The 21,829-nt window shown below is 43.8% G+C and overlaps 1 protein-coding gene across 3 annotated transcripts in view; it reads left to right on the top strand.

The window, feature by feature from the left end:
* IPPK (inositol-pentakisphosphate 2-kinase) overlaps positions 1–21,829 on the top strand; it is a 51,075-nt gene that overhangs the window by 10,727 nt on the left and 18,519 nt on the right. For all 3 annotated transcript variants that reach the window (XM_031447291.2, XM_031447292.2, XM_064490064.1), the window contains 5 exons: positions 3,087–3,153; positions 4,893–5,014; positions 6,610–6,699; positions 19,374–19,432; positions 19,820–19,892. In XM_031447291.2, the coding sequence (XP_031303151.1) occupies positions 3,087–3,153; positions 4,893–5,014; positions 6,610–6,699; positions 19,374–19,432; positions 19,820–19,892 (411 nt within the window). The remainder of the gene's footprint in view (positions 1–3,086; positions 3,154–4,892; positions 5,015–6,609; positions 6,700–19,373; positions 19,433–19,819; positions 19,893–21,829) is intronic.

Here is a 21,829-nt window from a genome sequence, read left to right as displayed (position 1 = left end):
GCCCATGTCAGGTGATGGCCTCTGCTTGCGGGTGGTCTGCACTGCTGGCTTTTTCTGGTCTCGGTAACCGAGAGGAGAGCCTGTTACAGGTGAGGTCTGCTGTTCGGACACTTGTGGAGAGGGCAGCATAAGAAGCCGCAGTGGAGTGGCCCTGCGATCCTAGCTGAACCCTCGAGGTGGCCTCGGGCCGTGCCTGGGACAGCCATTCTTGCATCTCAGCTTTGATCACCGCTGCTTCTCTGCTTCTGCTGGCCTTGCTGCTTGTCTTAGATCAGGGCCCTGAACAGACTAGCAGGTTTGTCATTTTGAACAGAGAGAGCACTACCTCTATTTTGGAAATTCTGTCCCTGTGTCTGTTCTGAGAAAACCAGTGCTAAGGAGGGTGAGTGACAGTTCCTTTGAAGCTCAAGGATCACCTGGCAAAGTAGAATTTAAATGGCTCTGACAGCAAAGCATCCTCTAGGAGGGTCCTTTGACCCTACCGTGGGTGGTGCTGCGTTGGGACCCTTGGGCTGCAGTCTTCATGAAGGCTGGGGCCAGGGATCCTCTTCCAGGGTGGCCCAGAGCCATGCAGCTCATGGTGTGGTGCCGGCCGTAGCCCGGTCCGCCCTCCCAGCGTGGACTCCCTGCAGGTCGCCGAGCCTCCCTGTGACTTGGCCCTGGCTCCCCCAGCACAGGATCTGAGAGGTGTCCGGGACACGGCCTGTCCGGAAATTGTGTCTGTCGTTTCCACGGCCTCCTGGTGGCTTCACAGGTCAGCCCTAGGCAATGCGGGACTGCCCAGGGGCAAGGGTCACCGGGACCATCCTGTGAGCTGGCACGCACCACCCCTAATGAGGTCCCCAGCTGTCCCGGTGAGCTGTGAAAGCCTGAAACAGCCTGGCTGTGAGAGTCCGAGTCTCTGAGCTGTCTGTGTGCTGGGTGCCACCTGCTTTCTGGCTTGGATGGTGTCTGACTAAGCGCAGGTGTGCCAACTCCCGGCTTCCTTCCTGGGGAGAGAACGTGTTTGTCTGGCCAAGTGGGAGTGTTTCTCTGCCTCAGAGCACTTGGGGGCTCTAGATTTTTCTTCCAGGAAGGACCAGCGTTGAAGAAGAAGGGGGCAGAGCTTAGGATTCCAGCCAGCGCCAGCCTAGCAGGTGGGAACCGCATCTGGTTGTCCCCTCCCAGGGCCCAGGGTGCGTTCTGGCTCTGGGCATATGAATTGAGCCCACAGGGGTCACATTCCAGGAATATCCGTCCCGTTGACCTGCGTCCTCTGCATGGAGGCCCTGCCGGGGTGAAACACAACCTGCTTTTCCTGCAGGTGATTGTCGTGTCAAGAGAGGACCGCCACTCAGGCCTGGCGCGGTCCAAATGTGGGGTACGGAGCGCATCTCTGGCCCGCACAAGACCGTGCGGCAAAATCAGCATGTGTAAATGGGGCTGTTTTCTCTGACTGATGTCGTGAGCTAGGTGAAGTGGAGCCCTGGCGAGTGCTTCCCTGCTCTGTGTCCTGGGACAAGACCTGTCTAGCCCAGCGGTCAGAGAGCAAAGCTCAGACAGCGACAGACACACCCCTCGTGCCTCCGGCCCTGCCGGGTTGGTTTGGGGACTAGTCTGGGCCAGCCTTCTGGTGAGCGGGAGGTGAGGAATGGGGAAGAGGCTGCACCCCTTGTGCCTGAAGGTGTTTGTGTCTTAATTACGAGGGGCAGTTGAGAGCCTGATGGATTTTAGAAGGTTTGTCTCCCTTCCTGAGGTTGGATGCATTGGGCAGCCGGGACTTCGCATTTGAACTTCTTCCTCAGGAGAAGAGGGGATGCTCTTCTCCTGAGGGAGCTTCTAGAAGACGGGGGCCCCCTCCAGGCTGGGAGTCCTTTGTCCTCCTCTGCGGCTGTTCCTTCATCCCCTCCAGGGCAGATGCCTGTGAGCAGGGAAGCTGGTAGGGCCACGCCTTCCAAGTTACACGCTTGTGAGAGCAATTCTGTGGTCTTAATTATAATTCATCCTAAGTTAGTACTTGGTGCAGGTGCTGGCTGAGTGCCCTGCTGACGATCACTGTCTTTCCAGAGAGCTGTCTGTCTGTCAGGCAGGATGGCATGGTTCACACTGGTTCACGGATCTAATCAAGGGCTAGTAAAGGCGGGGTGTGGACCTGAGACGTGTGTGTGGCTGCTGTGAGCCACAGCCTTGCCCTCGTGGTTGTGCAGGACCAAGGGCGTTTCCTTGAGTGAGGATCTTGATGCAATCAATTCTGTTATCTTTCTCGCATAGCACCTGTAATTTGCCATCTGGACGCTTCATATTTTTGGCTTCTTTAAAGTGGAGTGAGAACTTAGATTTTTGTGGGATGATCTTCTTGACAGGGCAGCGAAGGGCCGTCTTGGGCATGTTCCTGTGACAGGGCAGTGATGGGCTGTCTAGGGTATGGCACGTGAGTGGACAGGGTCACCACATCCTCATTCTAGGCAGGACTCTTGCAACCCCTTGGGATTTCTTGAGAAGTCAGAATTCTGCAGCCCTGGAAATACCTGGGGAAGGTGGTGAGCAACGTGGATTACATACAGACTCTTAGTCTGGGAGACTGCAACAGCAAGGTGGAGAGAAGTTGCTCCTTTGCTTTTTGCCCAAACACACCAAATCTTGGCCATCCTGAGTCCCGTGGCTGGTGGGCACCCAGGACGCCTCACCCAGAGACTAATACTCAGTCAGACCCTTTTCCTGGAGCTGCTTCTCAGGCAGGACTGTCTGAGGAGACAGCTGTGAGGAGCTGCGTGCGGGCAGAGGACTGCCTCAGGCCCCTCCTCTGTGGTCCACGGGCACGTGAGACTGCGGGTGAGGTCACGGTGGGAACAGAGGAGGAGCTGCGTGAGGAGGGCTCTGTGGAGACCTTAGTGCACAGAAACGTCAGTGTCTCTGCTTAATCTGGGCATGTCCTTAAAATAACAAATCAGCCTTTATTCCTAAAGCCCCCACACTGATTATTTTTTTAAATGCAGTGAAATATACATGACAAGTTACCGCCATTTTTCAGTGTGCATTTCTGTGGCATTCAGTGCATTCACATTGTTGTGCAACCCACCCTGAGCATTTCTTCTTTGTTCTTACAGGAAGTCGTTCAGCTGCCTTTAGAGTTTGTGAAACAGCTCTGTTTGAAGATACAGTGTGAAAGACCAGGTAAGGGTTTCTAACTTGCAAATTTATAATATTCAACTTGAAAAGTGTTTGATACTATTGCTCATGGTAGGGAGATAGAGTTTGTAGGAATTCTTTTGCCAGGAACTTCATTACAAGGGGTAGACCTCCTAGGAATACAATTCTGGGCATCAGGTATGAAGGTCACCACAGGGAATACATGACCAAGAACTAATTAATAAAAATAAAAATGCATTTGGGAGCAGAGGGGAAACTGAAGGAGTTGGGGGAGACTTAGGGAAGGGAAGGCAGGCCATGGGGGGCTGGAGGAGTCCAAAGGAAAACCGGAGTAGACCAGAGCCACAGGGGTCCTAGAGGGGTGGCAGTTCTGAGGACCTTCTCCCAGAAGCTGGTACCACCCAGCCTGCTTATCCTCCTGAGACGAGGTGAGAGACTTGAATTTTTGTACCTCTCCTGGTACCTCTCGAGCTTCCCCCCATCACCACACATACTTCCCCCGCATCACCATGGATGCCTTCCCCATCCCCTCCCACACTTCCCCCATCCCCTCCTTGACCTTTCCCCGCCCCTCTTCACCCCATCACTACACATGCCTTCCCCATGACCTCACACATTTTCTCCTCAACACCTCACGCACCTTCTCTACCCTCGCTTGCTCGTGGCAGTAGTGGCACTAACCATGTCACTATCAGAGGCAAAGTGTGAAATCTGTGCTGTTGAGGGAGGCAATGCCTCCTCCTGTCGCTCAGCCGGACAGTCGGGCTGTGCAGTGAGCCAATATACAACTTCTTCCATGTTTGATTAGGACAAACAATGAAAGGAAACAGGACACTGCGCCCTGGAGTCCCCGGTTTGGGGAGCAGGGAGGAGCAGGCCTGGATGTGTGGGGAGGGCCGATGAGGGGCAAGAGGCAGCAGCCTTGTTCACAGCCTGGACTGTGTCTTGGCTCTGTTGTCCTTAACCAGACAAGGACAGATGGAGACCTGCTGTGGTTTCACCATCTCGCTTCTCAGCCTCTCAGCATCATTAGTTCTGTAATCAGCAGTTACACCACCTAAGAGTAATAAGGCTGTCCCCTGTTGAAATAATGCCTCATAGCCAGCCTCGTTATGTGGAAGGAGGAAAGGTGACTTCTCTGGGGACCTAGAGGCCCTTTCTTATGTGACTGTCCACCACATAGCCTTCAGCAGGCAGTGCTGAGGAAATGTTGGTGTTTGAGTGTTCTGAAGGAAGCTTTACAAGGAAGGTGCTACTGCCTCCTTCTTCTCTGAGCTCCTGGGTTAAGGGGGTCAAAGAATTGGGAGGCACTTCCTAAGATCACCCTCACTTCTAACTGCATGTTTGGGGGGTCTCCGAGACCAACCTCAGGTCTGATGATTTGCTAGAAGGGCCGACAGAACTCATGCTTACGGCTCATCACCGCTAAGGGCCAGATTAAAACCAGCTGAAGGAAGACACGTCAGGGTTTTTGCTGGGACTTGGGCATACAGACACAGGTGACCACCTGTGTGGCCGCCCTCAGCCTCCAGACCCTCTGGAGGTCAAGCTGATACTACAGGGCTCAACCCCTCGCCGTGAATCCCAGTGTCCCACTCGCGTCACTCTGGGTCCCCAGGTAAACTCCTCAGGCAGGACATTCCAAGGCCTAGAGGGGACCTCCCAAGGCTGATCCTTCCCCGACAGGAGTCTGCCGAGTTACCGCAGCGTCACCTTGTCTGTCATCACTAAGCCTCGGCTATATCCCTTGCTCTGTTTTCTAGAATCTCGCTGTGACAAGGACCTGGACACTCTCAGTGGTTACGCTCTGTGCCTTCCCAATTTAGCCAGACTTCAGACCTACCGTTTTACAGAGCACCGGCCCATCCTGTGTGTAGAGATCAAGGTGAATTTTTGTCAAGGGGGAAATGGTGCGGGGAGAGGGAACAGATAGGTCCAGGCTGTGAAGCCCTGAGTCCTCTGTCTGGAGTCCACTTTCCCACAGAAATCCCTGGTGTTTCCCACCAGGGCCCCATGATCGAGGCAGCCCCCCCCAACTCCCAGAGACTAGGCTTACTTCCTGCTCCCTCTGTGCGTGCCGCTTGGACCTTGCCACTCTGGTTCCTCCCACTGGCCGGACCTGAGGGGCATGGCTTCCCAGACCCCAGATTTAGGCTCTTTCCCCGGTGTTATGACAGGAACCCAGCCAGGGACAAGCCCTACCGACAGCCACCAGAGGGAAGCATGGGTTCTGCCGTGTGGGTCCCCAGGCCGCCTCCTGACCTCCCTCCCTGCTGTGCCTGCTTGGCTGCTTGGTGACACTCCATGCCATGCTCCAGGAGCTCAGTTTGAGGGTCGCCCTTTAGACCAGGTGACACTCTGTTCCTTTGCTTCTCAGGAGCACGCTCCGGAGAGAGCTCCCAGAGGCATGCAAGTCTTTATGCCCCCTAAGTCCCTGGTTTGTCGTGGCCAGGAGTCCTGAGGCGGGGGCCACAAAGGGCATCATTGTCTAACAGAGGGCAGCGATTGCTGGAACAGCGCCAAGCCCCTGCGTCAGCTCTGAGTCTCTCTCAGGAAGCCTCCCCGACGACCCAGGCCATTGTTTGTTTCCTTCCTCCAAATCTCTGGAGGTGACCTCTGGGTCATGCTCTTGGCCCTGGGCACTCACACCCCTGGGCGTTAAGTGTGGACGGACGCTCTGCTTCTCTGACCAGAGGGCGAGTGTCGCAGGCATCACAAATGGTGGGCAGCGTGATCTTCAGTGCCCTCCATGCTAGGCACTGGTCTTTAGTACTGTATGTGCCCAGGAACCGTGGCTTTTTTTTTTTTTAAAGGATGAGACAGGTTTGTGGAGCAAATTAAAGCACACGTTTTTGGCTTGTATTGTTTGTTGTATGACGGGGAGGTAATTAGGTTTCTTCATTGATTTCTGCTTGGAGGCGGTACTGGGGATTGAACTCCTAGCCTCTTGGATGCTGGGCATGCGCTCTACCACTTGAGCTAGACCCTTCCCCAACAATGGCTTTTTCAAAGGCAACCAGAGTTCCAGGCGTTCTGGGTGCCCAGCAGCCGTCAGATACGGGCACCTTCCTGTTAACGCATTCTTGTCAGAGGGACTGAGGGTTCTGCTTCCTGGAGCTGGGAGCTTGGGGCAGGTCTGCTCTCCTCGAGTCTTTCCAGTCTTGTTCTGTAATGAAACCACAAAGCTACCCCGTGTTGTACTTTGTCAGGCCAGCAGCCGGGGCATCACTGTTTTTCCCCAGTGAGAGTTCTGGCTTTGGATTCTCTAGCGGCAAAGAGATGCTCATACGCTGCAATGAGGGAAGCATCCATTCCCGCTGGGGACTGAAGACAGAAGCGGCTTTTGGGAATGTTTTATCTGTCGCTTGCTGATTCTCCTGGGGAGTTGTAGTTCATTATCCAGTATTTAGTTGTATGTCTACCTAAAGGTATGTGATCTCTCCCTAAGCTGTTTTTCTTCCTTACTTGTTTCTTTTGCAGCCAAAATGTGGGTTTATTCCTTTCTCCAGTGATGTTACGCATGAGATGAAGCATAAGGTGTGTCGTTACTGCATGCACCAGCACCTCAAGGTGAGACGTGTCGCCCAGCAGGGCTCCCTCCCTGCGCAGAGCCTCGTGGTGAATGGCTGGGCCCGAGGGGTGACCACCTTGAGTTTTTAAAGGAGTATCATAAAGTGTAGATATTATTTACTTTTTCTTTCATTTTTTTCTCAGTTGAGATATTTACATATCCTAAGATTTACCCTTTTAAAGTGCATAATTCAGTGGATTTTAGTCTATTCATAATGTTGTGCAACCATCACCACTATCTTCATTTTTCTTTCTTTCTTTTTTTAATGGATGTACTGGGGATTGAACTGAGGACCTCGTGCATGCTAAGCACATGCTCTACCACTGAGCTGTACCCACTCCCCTTTCACCACTAATTCCGGAACATTCCATCACCTCGAAAAAGAAGTCCTGTGCCCAATGACAGTCTCTCTCCAATCCCCCGTCCTGAGATCCCCTGGCTACTACCTATTTCTGTGGATTTGCCTATTCTGGGCATTTCATATAAATGGAATCACATAAATTCTGGCTTTTTATGACTGTACGCTTTTCCTTAGCATGCAGTTTTGAGGTTTATACATGTTATAGCATTTATCAACACTTCCATTTCTTTTATGGATGGAATATGAATGATATTCCATTCTGTGGGAACATTTTGTTTATCCACTCATCTGTTGAGGGACATGTGGGTGGTTCCCTTTTGGTGACTGAATAATATTGCTGTGAACATGAATGCCAATGTACATGCTTGAGTCCTGTTTTCAGTTCTCTTGGAGAGATTCCTAGGAGTGGAAGTGCTGGGTCTTAGGGAAGTTGGGTTTAACTTTCTGAGGAAATGGCAGTCTGTTTTCCACAGCTATAGCGCCATTTTATATTCCCACCAGCCAGTGTATGAGGGCTCTAATTTCTCCACACCCTCACCAGCAGCCTCACTATTTATTGTCCCTGTTTGTGATTACAGTCATCCTAATGGATGTGAAGTAGTATGTCATGTGGTTTTCATTTGCATTTCTCTAACAGCTATTGCACTATGTTGAGCATCTTTTCATGCGCTTATTGGCCATTTGTATATCTTCCTTGGAGAAATGTCTATTCAAATCCTTTGTCCATTTTTGAAATGAGTTGGGTTGTTTTTTTTTTAAGTTGTAGAGTTTTAAGGGTTCTCTGTATATTTTGGATATTAATCTCTTCATCTGATACATGATTTGCAAAATTTTTTTTCCCATTCTGCTGATTGCTTTTTAACTCTGTTGATAGTGCACAAAAGTTTTCAATTTTGGTTAAGTCTAATTTGTCTTTTTTTTCTTTTGTTGACTATGCCTTTGGTGTCATATCCAAGAAATCTTTGCCTAAGCCAAGGTCATGAAGCTTTTCTCCTATGTTTTCTTCTTAGAGTTTTATAGTTTTAGCTCTTATGTTTAGGTCTTTGATCCATTTTGAGTTAATTTTTGTATTTGATGTTAGGTAAGGGTCCACCTTCATTCTTTTGCATGTGATGTTCAATTTTCCCAGCACCATTTGTTGAAAAGACTGTCATTTCTCCATTGAATGCTCTTGGCGCCCTTATCGAAGATCTGTTGGCCATATATATATATGAGGGCTTATTTCTGGCCCTCTGTTGCATTCTATTGGTCTATATGTCTGTCCTCGTGCCAGTATCACATTCTTTTGATAGTTCTATCTTTGTAAGAAGTTTTGAAATCAGGAGTGATAGTCTTCTAGCTTTATTCTTCTTTTTCAAGATTGTTTTGGCAATATGAGGCCCCTTACAATTACATATGAATTTGAGAATTGGATTTTTCATATCTGCAAAAAAATAGACTATTGGAATTTGGACTGAAGTTGGAACAATCTGTAGATCACCTTGGTAGTATTACCATTTTAACAATATTAAGTCTTATAATCCATGAACACAGGCTATCTGTCCATTTATTTAGGCTTTCTTTAATTACTTTCAGCAACGTTTTATAGTTTTCAGTGTACAAGTCTTTCACCACTTTGGTTAAATTTATTTCTTGATATTTTATTCTTTTGGAATATTGTAAATGTGGTTTTAAATGAAATTGCTTCCTCAATTCCCTTTTTGGTTTGTTAATTGCTGGTATATAGAAACACAACTAATTTTTATGTGTTGATCTTGTACCCTACAACTTTGCTGAATTTATTTATTAGCTTTAGTAGCTTTCTTATGGATTCTTTAGAATTTTCTATGCATAAGATCATGTTACCTGTGAACAGAGTTTTACTGCTTCCTTTCCAATTTAGATGCCTTTAGCTTCACAATTTCCAAGAAACCAGCTGGTATTTTTGATAGGGATTCCATTGTGCTGCAGATTAATATGGGGAATTATTGCCACCTAGCAGTTAATACTATGTGAACACAGGATGTTTTTCCATTTATCTTTAATTTCTTTCAATGATGTTACATAGTTTTCAGTGTATAAGTCTTATACTTGTTTTGTTACTTATTCCTAAGTATTTTATTTTGGGGGATGCTGTTGTAAGTGGAATTTTTTAAAATTTCACTTTCAGGCTGTTCATTGCAGAAATACAATTTTTTAAATATGTATATTTAATTGTGATGAAATACACTTAACATAAAGTTTACCCTTTTAACCATTAAGGGTACAGTTTAGTGGCATGAAGTACATTTACATGTTGTGCAATTGTCACCACTATCCATCTCGAGACATTTTTTCATCTTATAAAACTGAAACTCTACACCTATTAAACAACTCCACATTTCTTCCTTTCTTAAGCCCCTGGCAACCACCATTGTGTTTCTGTCTCTATGAATTTGACTACTTTGGTTACTTCATATGTATGGAATCATAGTCTTTTTGTGATTGGCTTATTTCACTTAACGTAATGTTCTCAAGTCTCATCCCAGCTATAGCTTATGTCAGAATTTCTTTCTTATTTAAGGCTGAATAATAGTCCATTGAATATATATACTGTATTTTGTTTATCCGTTCATACATTGGTGCATACCTGGGTTGCTCCCATTTCTTGGCTGTTGTGATAATGCTTCTATGAGCATGAGTCGTACACATATTTCTTTGAGACTCTGCATTCGATTCTCTTGAGTATGTATCCAGAAGTAGAACTGCTGGATCATATGGTAATTCTTTTTTAAATTATGAGTACAGCATTAAATAGAGGTAGTAAGAGTAGACATCCTTATGTTGTTTCTGATCTTAGAGGTAATGCTTTCAGTTTTTCAATATGGAGGGTAATGTTCTCACTGTGAGTCTATCAAAGATATTCTTTTAGGGTGTTTTTCTTTGTTTTTTGTGTTTTTAATCATGGAAAGAGTTGGATTTTGTTAAATGCTTATCCTGCATCTATTGAGATGCTCACGAGGTGTTTTCCTCTTTCTGTTCATATGCTGTATTATATTCATTGATTTTCATACATTGAACCACCCTTGTATTTGATTGATAAGGCCCACTTGGTGATAGGTGTATAATTCCTTTAATATGCTGCTGAATTTCTTTGTTAGTTTTTGTTGAGGATTTTTCTTGAGGGATATTTGTCTGTAGTTTTCTTTTCTAGTGATGTTTTTGTGTGGTTTTGGTACCAGGGTAGTAACTGGCTTCCCAGAATGAGTTAAGAAGTATTTTCCTTCTTTTATTCTTTAATTTTTCAGAAGAGTTTGAGTATTGGTGTTGATTCTTTAAGCATTTGGTGGAATTCAGTAGCAAAGCCGTCCTGGGATCTTCTTTGTTGAAAGCTTTTTGATTTCTGATTCAGTGTTTCGTTACCAGTTGGTTTAGATTCTCTGTTTCTTCTTGAGTCCGTTTTGGTAGCTGTATGTTTCTAAAAATTTGTTCATTTCATTTAACTTGTTGGCATATAATTGTTCACAGCATTCCTCTAAAATTCTTTTTATTTCTGCAAGGTTGGTAGTCATGTTCTTTCTTTCATTCCTGATTTTAGTCATTTGAGTCCTGTTTCTTTTTTCTTGATCTAGCCACAAGATTGTCATAATTGATCTTTTCAAAGAAAGAACTTTTGGTTTTGTTTCTTTTCCCAGTTTTTCCCGCTCTGTTCTCTGTTTCATCTGTCTCTGCTCTATCTGTTATTTCTGTCCCTGTGTTTGCATTTAGTTTGGTCTTACTTTCCTAGTTTTTTAGGGTAGAAAATTAGATTATTGATTTGAGATCTTTCTTCTTTTTAATATAGTTGTCTACAAGTATAAATTTCCCTCTGAGCACTGCTTTCTCTGCCTCTCATTAATTTTGGTATATTGTATTTTCATTTTCATTTATTTCAATTTATTTTCTGATTGCCCTTTTGATGTCTTATTTGACTCACTGATGATTAGGAATGTGTTTAGTTTTCACATATTTGAGAGTTTCTCAAATTTCCTTTTGTTACTGATTTCTAATTTCATTCCACAGAGTTTGGAGAACATTTACATAATTTCATGTGTTTTTAAATTTATTGAGACTTGTTTTGTGGTTTAATATACAGTTTCTCCTGAAGAATGTTTCATGTTTACTTGATTAGAATATATTCTGCTGTTGTTGGCTGGCTTGCTCTATAGATAATTGTTTAGTCTAGTTGGTTTTATAATGTGGGTCAAGTCTTCTATCTCCTGGTTGATTTTGTGTCTTGTTGTTCTGCCTATTAATTTAACTTCTTAACCTAAACAATCTAGCTCAATTAGTAACAATTTAATTTCCATGATATACACAAACTCTGCTCCTGTAAAGCTTTGTTGCCTTCCCCCTCTGTTGTACTGTTACTGTCATGTAAATTACATCCTGTATGCTTGTCAATACAGATTTGTAATAATTGCCTTATGCCATTCAGGGGACATTCTATGGTTTAAATCAGGGAGGAGGAAAAAAGATACAAACAAAATCTATTATCCTTTATGTTTACCTATGTAGTTCCTTTACCAGTGCTCTTTAGTTCTTCACATGGATTTGAGTTACTGTTTCGTGCCCTTTCATTTCAGCCCAAAGGATTCCCCGTAGTATTTCTTGTAGGGCAGGTTTTGCAGCAACACATTTCTTTAGTTACTGTTTATCTGGCAATGTCTTAATTACCCTTCCATTTGAAAAGATAATTTTATAGATAAGACTTCTTGGTTGATGATCTTTTTCTTCCAGCACTGTGGGTGGGCTATCCCAGTACCTTCTGGCTTCCATGGTTTCCAATGAAAAATCGGCTGTTGATCTTATGAAGGCTTCTTTGTACATCAGGAGTCACTTCTCTCTTGCTTCTTTCAAGATTCTCTGCCTCTCTCTTTGGACAGTTTTGTTATGATGTCGATCTCCTGGACTTTATCCTAAAATGCACTGATTGTGTCTTCTGCCTACTCAGACCTGTTGTTGAGCCCTTCTAGTGACTTTTTTATTTTAGTTATTTTATTTCTCAATGACAGAATTCCTACTTGGTTTCCTTTTCTAATTTCTATCCTTATTGATATTCTCTGTTTGTGAAGACATTGTTCTCCTTGTTTCCTTCAGTCGTTTGTCCTTAGTTTCCTTTAGCTTTAAGCATATTTAAAGTAATTGAGTTAAAGTCTTTGTCTAGTAGCTCCAGTGTCTAAAGTGCCTCAGGGCCAGCCTGTTGATTGCCTCTTTCCTGTGTATGGACCATACTTTTTCGTTTCTTTGCATTTCTTGTAATGATTTGTCAAAAATGGGCATTTTAAGTAATACAGTGTGCCACTCTGGAAATCAGGTTCTACAACCTCTCTAGTATTTGTTATTGCTGCTTGTTGTAATTGTTATTTTTTTTGTGACTCTTCTTTGCTAATTTTGAGAAGTTTATTCTTTGTTGTGTGTAGCCTCTAAAGTGTCTGCTCCATTAGCTTAAGTGAGCAGCTAATGGTTTGGCAGAGGTTCCTTAAGTGCATGGAACCAGTTAGTTTCCCAGCCTTTGCTGAGGGGCTCTGTGTGTGTGCTGAGGCCTGCCGTCAGCACTTGACCTTCACCTCTGCAGACCCTCAGATCACCAGGAGGGGGTAGCCTTTTTGGGTCTTTCCAGAGCTTGAGCGTGGCCTTCTAGATGCCCGCGGTGTGCTGGAGCTTTTCAAAGCCCTGTGTACATACTGTTCCTCTGCTTTTTCTCTTTAGCTTTAGGTTAGCCTATTGTTTGCCACAACTATTATCCAGTATCTCAGGCAGCCATGAAGTTAAACAATCACCTCTGAATATTTTCACAAATGTCCCTGGGGAGAAATGCGCCTTTTCAGCCAGGTAGCTCTGAGTCAAGTCAATGAAGACAGAAAACCAAGAGACAGGTCAAGTAATGAGCACTCTCTGGGAGTGAGGTTTTGGAGAAGATCCTGCCCCATTTAGCTTTCTCCTGGGGCTACTGGGGTTCTGTTTTCCCTGTGATTGGGCTGTTGGTTTTTAGGATTCCCTCGGTGCTGGAGAGAAGGGGTAGGACTGGGGGATTAAAAGTGCCACATAGCTCACCATTTTTGTTTAGATATGGGTGTTTTTCTTGTATGATTCTCCCCAGATTGGTACATGCCTTTGGTTAATTTTCTGAGTTCTGAAAATTTTGATTCTGACAGCTTTTACCAGGTTTCTCCTTGCCCTAATGGAAGAGAGAATTTTCAGAAGACCATGGTCTCTTTTTGCTGACTCATCCCATTTTTCCTTTGTGATATTATAACTTTCTAGGCTCTTAGGGGAGAGGAGGGATACGAGCCATTCCCTAGGAGATGGTTTTCATTGTCACCATTCGTTTTCAACATATGTGAATGGATTTTTAAGGCCTTTTTTGGGCAGGGGGGAGATGTGTTTATTTTGTTTTATATATACATATATATATATATATATATATATATTTTTTTTTTTTTTAACAAATTATACTCTGCATAAAGTGACTTGGGTCCAGGTACAGTTTATTAAAACTTTCTTTTTTTTCTTTTTTCAGCATCCTCTCCAGAAAGTTTTTTTCCCATTTTTTAAACTGAAGTATAGTTGATCTACAGTGTTTCAGGTGTACAGCAAAGAGATTCGATTGAACACACACACACATATATATGTATCTATCTATCTATCTATTCTTTATCAGATTTTTTCCATTATAGGTTATTATGAGATACTGAATATAATTACTTATGCCATACAGTAGGCCCCTGTTGGTTATCTATTTTATATATGTTAATCCCAAATTCCTAATTTATCCCTCCCCAGCTTTCTGCTTTGGTAATCATAAGTTTGTTTTCTACATCTGTGAGACTATTTCTGTATTATAAGTAAGTTCATTTGTATCTTTTTTTTTTTAGATTCCATATATAAGTGATACTATATTTGTCTTCCCTTGTCTGACTGACTTCACTTAGTATGATCATCTCTAGGTCCATCTATGTTGCTGCAAATGGCATTATTTCATTCCTTTTTATGGCTGAATAATATTTCATTGTGTGTATATATAATGAATATACCACATCTTCTTTATCCATTCATCTGTTGATGGACATTTAGGTTGTTTCATATCTTGGCTGTTGTAAATAGTGCTGCTATGAACATTGGGGTGCATGTATCTTTTCAAATTAGAGTTTTCTCTGGGTATATGTCCAGGAGTGGAATTGCTGGATCATATGGTAACTTCATTTTTAGTTTAGGTTTTTTTTTTTTTTTTCATTTTTGGTTTTTTAAGGACCCTCCATACTGTTCTCCATAGTGGCTGCACCAATTTACATTCCCACCAACAGTGTAGGAAGGTTTCCTTTTCTCCACACCCTTTCCAACACTTATTATTTGTAGACTTTTTGATGATGGCCATTCTGACTGGTGTGAGGTGATACCTCATTGTAGTTTTGATTTGTGTTTCTTAAATGATTAGTGATGTTGAGCATCTGTGCCTGTTGGCCTGGCCATTCGTATGTCTTTGAAGAATTGTCTAGTTAATTCTTCTGCCCATTTTTTGGCTGTGTTTTTGTGTTTGCTTTTTTGATATTGAGCTGTATGAGCTGTTCGTATATTTTGGAAATTAACCTCTTGTTGCTCTGATCATTTGCACATATTTTCTCCTATTCTGTAGGTTGTCTTTTTGTTTTGTTTATGGTTTCCTTTGCTGTGCAAAAGTGTTTAAGTTTAATTAGATCTTACTTGTTTATTTTTGGTTTTATTTCTGTTATTCTGGGAGATAGATCCAAAAAAATATTGCCACAGTTTATGTCAGAGTATGTTCTGCCTATGTTTTCCTCTAGGACTTTTAGAGGATCTGGTCTTACATTTACGTCTTTAATCCATTTTGAGTTTGTTTTTGTATATGGTGTTAGAGAATATTTTGTTTTCATTCTTTTCCAGATAGCTGTCCAGTTTTCCCAGCACCACTTACTGAAGAGACTGTCTTTCCTCCGTTATATATTCTTTCCTCCTTTGTCATAGATTAATTGACCATAAGTGCATGGGTTTATTTCTGGACTTTCTGTCCTGTTCCATTGATCTATATGTCTGTTTTTGTGCCAGCACCGTACTGTTTTGATGACTGTAGCTTTGTAGTATAGTCTGAAGCTGGGGAGCATGATTCCTCCACCTCCATTTTTCTTTCTCAAGATTGTTTTGGCTATTCAGGGTCTTTTCTGTTTCCATACAAATTAAAAAATTTTTTGTTCTAGTTCTGTGGAAAATGCCATTGGTATTTTGATAGGGATTGCATTGAATCTGTGGATTGCCTTGGGTAGTATGGCCATTTTAATGATACTGGTTCTTTCAATCCAAGAACACAGTATATATCTTTCCATCTGTTTGTGTCATCTTCATTTTCTTTCATCAGTGTCTTAAAGTTTTTGGTCTTATAGTTGCAGGTCTTTTGCCTCCTTAGGCAGGTCTATTCCTAAGTATTTTATTCTTTTTGATACAATGGTAAATGGGGTTGTTTCCTTGATTTTTTCCCCTGATATTTCATTGCTAATGTATAGAAATGCAACAGATTTCGGTATATTAACTTTGTATCCTGCAACTTTGCCAAATTCATTGATGAGTTCTAGTACTTTTCTGGTAGCATTTTTAGGATTTTCTATGTCATCTGCAAACAGTGACAGCATTACTTCTTCTTTTCCAGTTTGGAATCCTTTTACTTCTTTTTTGTTTCTTCTCTGAATTGCTGTGGCTAGGACTTCTAAAACTGTTGAATAAAAGTGGTGAGCGTGGGTATCCTTGTCTTGTTCCTGATTTTAGAGGAAATGCTTTCAGCTTTTCACCATTGGGTGTGAAGTTAGCTGTGGGTTGTCATATATGGCCTTTATTATGTTGAGCTATATTACCCCTATGCCCACTTTCTGGACAGGTTTTATGATAAATAGATGGTGAGTTTTATCAAAAGCTTTTTCTGCATCTATTGTGATGACTGTATGATTTTTATTCTTCAGTTTGTTAATGTGGAGTATCACATTGATTGATTTGCAGATATTGAAAAATCCTTGTATCCCTGGAATAAATCTCACTTAACTGTGGTGTGTATGATTCTTTTTTTGTATTTTTGGAATCAGTTTGCTAGTATTTTGTTGAGGAGTTTTGCATCTGTGTTCATCAGTGATAACGGTCTGTCATTTTCTTTTTTCTTTTTTTTTTTTTTTGTAGTGTCTTTGGTTTTGGTATCAGGGTGATGCTGGCCTCATAGAATGAGTTTGGAATTGTTCCTTCCTTTGCAGTTTTTTAGGATAGTTTCAGAAGCAGGCATTAACTCTTCTCTAAATGCTTGGTAGAATTCATTTGTGAAGCCATCTAGTCTTGTACTTTTGTTTGTTGGGAGTTTTTAAATTACTGATTCTATTTCACTGCTGGTAATAGGTTTGTTCATATTTTCTATTTCTTCCTGGTTTAGTCTTGGGAGATTGTACCTTTCTACAAATTTGTCCATGTCTTCTAGGTTGTCCATTTTATTGGCGTATAGTTGCTTGTAGTAGTCTCTTATGATCCTTTGTGTTTCTGTGGTGTCAGTTGTAACTTCTCCTTTTTCATTTCTGGTTTTATTGATTTAGGGGCCTCTCCTTTATTTTCTTGATGAGTCTGGCTAAAGGTGTATCAATTCTGTCTTTTTGAAGAACCAGCTTTTAGTTTTACTGATTTTTTCTATTGTTTTTTAGTCTCTATTTCATTTATTTCTGCTCTGATCTTTATGATTTGTTTCCTTCTACTAACTTTGGGTTTTGTTTGTTCTTCTTTCTCTAGATGCTTTAGGTGGAAGGTTAGGTTATTTATTTGTAATTTTTTCTTGTTTCCTGAGGTAAGCGTGTATTACTGTAAACCTCATTCTTAAAATTGCCTTTGCTCTGTCCCCTAGATTTGGGATCCTTGTGTTTTCATTTTGATTTTTCTCTAGGTATTTTTTTGATTTCTTTGATTTCTTCAGTGATCCATTGGTTTTTTAGTTGTACGTTTAGTAGCATATTGTTAGCCTACACGTGTTTGTGTTTTTTGCAGTTTTTTTCTTGTGGTTGATATAATCCCATAGTGTGGTTGGAAAGATGCTTGATATGATTTCAGTTTCCTTAAATTTAGTGATACTTTCTTTGTGGCCCAGCATGTGATCTATCCTGGAGAATGTTCCATATGCACTTGAAAAGAATGTGTATTCTGGTGCTTTCAGGTGGAATGCTCTATAAATATTAATCAAGTCCATCTGGTCTATTATGTTGTGTAAGATGTTTCCTTATTGATTTTCTGTCTGTGTGATATGTCCATTGATGTAAGTGGGCTGTTATTGTCCCCTACTATTATTGTGTTACTGTCCATTTCTTTCTTTATTTCTGTTAACATTTGCCTTATATATATTGAGGTGCATTTGTACTCTCCTCCCCTCCTGATTACTGTTTTTGATAATATATTTTACATTTAATTGTTTTGTATCCCTTAACTAATTATTATGGATACAGGTGATTTTACTACTTTTGTCTTTTCGCCTTCCTCCTAGTCTGTGTGTGGATGATTTCCTACCTTGACCGTATGTTTGCCTTTAGCACTGAGCTTTTCCATTATGTAGTTTTGTTTCTAGTTGTGGCCTTTTCTTTTCCCTCTAGGGAAGGTCCTTTAGCATTTGCTGTAAAGCTGGTTTGGTGGTGCTGGATTCTTTTAGCTTTTGCTTGTCTGTAATGCTTTTGATTTCTCCATCAAATCTGAGTGAGAGTCTTGCTGGGTAGAGTATTCTTGGTTGTAAGTTTTTCCCTCTCATCACTTTAAATATATCCTGACATTTCCTTCTGGTCTGCAGAGTTTCTGCTGAAAAATAAGCTGGTAGCCTTGTAGGAGTTCCCTTGTATGTTATTTGTTGCTTTTCCCTTGTTGCTTTTAATAGTCTCTCTTTATCTTTAATTTTTGTCATTTAAATTATATGTCTAGGTGTGTTCCTCTTTGGGTTAGTCCTATATGAGACTCTCCGTGCTTCCTGGACTTGGGTGACTGTTTGCTTTCCCAAGTTAGGGAAGTTTTCAGCTATTATCTTTTCAGTTATTTTCTCAGGCCCTTTTCCTCTTTCCTCTCCTAAGAACTGTCTTTACTAGGAAACAGTACTTGCTCATTTAACTGACAGAATATGGAATTTTATGAATTAGGTCTCTTGCATTCCCAGAGGTAACTCATGTCAGTTTGTATATCCTTCCAAACTTCTTCCTGTGCCAACAAAAACATACACATTATTGAACTGGAAATGAGGTGATGCCTTTTCCATACACATGATCTACCGTGTGCTCACATGTGTATGTATGCACACATACACTTTTATAAAGCAAATAGGGGTTTTGCCATAAGTAATTGTTCTGCTAATTGCTTTTTTAACCTAAATAATCCTTGGAGATTGTTTGTTATGAATCCTTCAAGACTTTTTCAGTGCATATCGATATATGCATGTATAGATGTATAGATGCATATATCCTTTTTTTTTTTTTTAAGTGACATCATATGCATTGTTCTGCCAGTTACTTCTCCTTAAGTAAGTGTTGATGAGTTTTAGTTCTGCCTCTTTCAGTTAGTAGCTGCATATTACTCATTCATTCCTTCATTCAGTGTGTGGCCTGCTGTGTTCTGGCCCGGAGAGCGGAAATGTGTTTTGATTTATTTAGCTGTTTCTAGGTCTTCCTATTATAGTTACGGTGTGGTGAGCGTCTTTGACCCAGTGATGCCTCATAGGTTTGTTAAGTCACGGGGTACCCACGTTTAAAATTTTGATGGAAACCAGCAAGTTGCCTTTCTTTTTTTTTTTTTCTTTTTTTTTTATGCTCCAAAAATGTTTTATTTATCAAAATTTTAATTTCATATAATTTTCACATGTCATGAAATATTACTGTTTTTTCTTCCCCAACCATTTAAAAATGTAACAAGTTGCCTTTCAAAAGGTTATGCCAATTTATCTTTTCACTGGTAACATGAAATTTCTTGGTAGATATACCCTCCCCTTCCTGGATATTATAAATTTAAAGATTTGTTCATCGTATTATCAAAATTTAGCCTTGTCATCTTATAAAGGTGCTTGTTGCCACTTCTCTGCTCACATGGAGGGGCTGGCAGCCACGTGAGCCTCTCAGAGCAGGGCGGAGGTTTCCTGGGGTCACAGTCAAGCTTGCTGCCCCTGCTAGTGATGTGCACCTGGAGGTGATGTCAGCCGCTGGGCCCTTCACCCGCCTTGGTCATGTCACTGTCACTTGGGCTGACCTGTGTCTTAGAGCTAGCCCAGTGCTGCCCCAAGCCAGTCACTGACACCATGTGGTGGTTTCTCAACAGGTGGCAACTGGGAAGTGGAAGCAGATAAGTAAATACTGTCCCCTCGATCTCTACTCAGGGTAAGAGAACACTTCTCCTTTGTCCCTAGTCCTGCCTTTCTTGGAGGCCGGGGTGGGAGGGTGGCATTCTGTGCAGTGTAGAGGGGGACGATGGTTCTGTGAGGTGGGGGCTGCTCACCTGCAGATAACCAGGGCCCTGGGCCTCCATAGGTTTCTGCAGGTTACCTGCGGGAGACGGCAGCCGGGGAGATTTTGTCAGAGGAAGGGGCAGAGAGCAGGGTGGGCCAGGGATGGGGGTGCCTCTGTGAGGAGGGCTGGGGGCAGTGCAGCTCCTCAGCCCATAAAGCTTGGAGACCTCAACTGGTAGCTGTGGGCATGGCCCCTGAGCCACAGGCAGGTGAATGCCCAGTGCGCTCTAATTCTGTCAATAATATTTTCCCCTTTTAGGAATAAACAGAGAATGTACTTTGCTTTGAAAAGCTTGTTACAGGAGGCACAGAACAACTTAAAGATATTTAAGGTAAGAGTTGCTTCTATTTTAATGCACTTTCTAGGGTGGGGCCGGTGGGTTTCTGAGCTGAGCTGGGTGAACCCATGGCGCTTTGGTCCCTGACAGGGCTCTGTGACCTTGCAGACGAGGACATCTGGGCTGGGGCTGCCTCAGTATGATCCTTTGGGTCCTTTTTCCAAGCCTCATTTTATGGGCATGTCATCCCGTGCTTCCTGGGGTGTGTGACGTGGACCGCTTGACCGCTGGGTAGCCTTGGGCTCCCTTGTCGCACAGACCCTGGCTCTGGTTCTTGGATGAAGGCGGCCCTGGCTGCGTCCCAGGCGTCCTTCTGTGTGGTTGACTTGGGAGCGGGAGCTGGGGCGGGGCAACCTAGAGGGTGGCCACCCCTGTACCGTTCCTCCAGGTTAACTTAGGGAACTTATAATTGGGGGACCTCCTTGTCAATTAATGAGTTCTGAGTCCTGCAGCTCTGGTCATTCTGCTTCCTGACTGCGTAGGAGAAGGGATCTGCTTGCTGAATATTTCCCGTCGGGCCCAGACACCTCTGCTTCCTCATTGCCACCTGCTGCTGGCGCCCTGACCGGGCTTGCTGAGGTCCGGTGGTCACCTGGCCTGCTGCTGGCAGGAGTCGGGCATGCGTGGAGGAGAGGCTGGGTGGCAGGGGCATGGGGAGAGAGGCTGCCGGGGCTGGGGAGCAGAGCTGGCCCAGATCTGGAGGAGGGCTTGGTGTGGCCTGTGTTGGAGCTGTGTCTCCTTTTCTGCTCATCACTGACTTTGCCCCCAGCGCTGGTTGCATTCTCATTAAGTGTGACATATGAGTGAGAGCTGATGACAGGGTCCAGGCTCACAGGCGTCGGGTCTGTGTGGAGGAGCAGGGCCGTGGAATCTGGACAGCCCTGTGCCTTCTGCGTCCTGCTCCGTGTGGCTGGTGCTGTGCTGAGCACTGGGTGCCCCTCAGAGGTGGGCTCGGGAGGGGCGGGAGGGAAGCCTCTTTGTGACTTCTTCCCCCGACGTGGCTCAGAACTCTGGTCAGAGTGAATCGGCTCTGCCCTTTCTGCCTGCACCTTGCCAAAGCTAGAAAAAGAAGCCATGTTTTAAAATCAGTTTTTATTCTGAATTCTTTTAAAGACTTGAGGAATTTTATATTTAAATCCTAAAGATAAATTCCCTTTCATCTGGGGATTTATTTGGAGCCTGTAGTGCGGTTTTGTCCCAAGTGGACCCTGTTCTGACTGCCCCCTGGACTGAGCGGTGGATCTTGCTTGGCCCCTGGCCCAACCGCCCTGCCCTGGGACCTGGGACCGGGACCCTGGCTGTCTGCTGCTTCTGTTGAAATCAGCATGGGAAAAAGATACAGGAGTTGAGATCATAGTCTCAGAAGAGACAGATTAGGAGAAGTGACATGGAACGGCTTTTTAAAATAATGCCTGGAGCAACGCAACACATCATCACAAGTGCCATGACCCCTCAGGAGCAGGCGCTCTGGTTCCGAAGCTCACGCCTTCCCTCGCTGCAGGGTTTCAGGTGTGGAAGACAAGTTTCCTGGGTCATGGTTGGTGCCCCTGTCGTGCTGTCTGTTGCTGGGGCCTTCTCCTTGTCTGAGTGTTGTTCACAGACTCCACGGCTGTGGCTCTGTCCATCCCATTGCAGGACACTTGTGAGACGTGGCAGGGTTGTCACCAACCCTGGGACAGTAGCTGTCTGCCACATGTCACATGAGGTCCTTGAGCAACCATATTTGTATATGGAAAATGCCCTGGATTTCTCCCTGGATTCCAGGCCTTAGGGAGGGGCCTGCTACTGTCCAAGGGTCACTCAGCTGCTGCTCACAGGCCTGGAGGAGAGCATCCTGGGCTGCAGGCCAAGCCCTGGCCCCTCTCCTGGCTGCAGCCTGTGTCGGCTGTGTTGGCTGAACACTTCACCTTGGCCTGCGTTCCTCCTGGGAG

Source organism: Camelus dromedarius, chromosome 10 (assembly GCF_036321535.1).
Source record: "Camelus dromedarius isolate mCamDro1 chromosome 10, mCamDro1.pat, whole genome shotgun sequence".
Lineage (NCBI taxonomy): Eukaryota > Metazoa > Chordata > Mammalia > Artiodactyla > Camelidae > Camelus > Camelus dromedarius.
The sequence above is the reverse complement of the archived record's forward strand: the minus strand, read 5'-3'. Positions and strand labels throughout refer to the sequence as shown.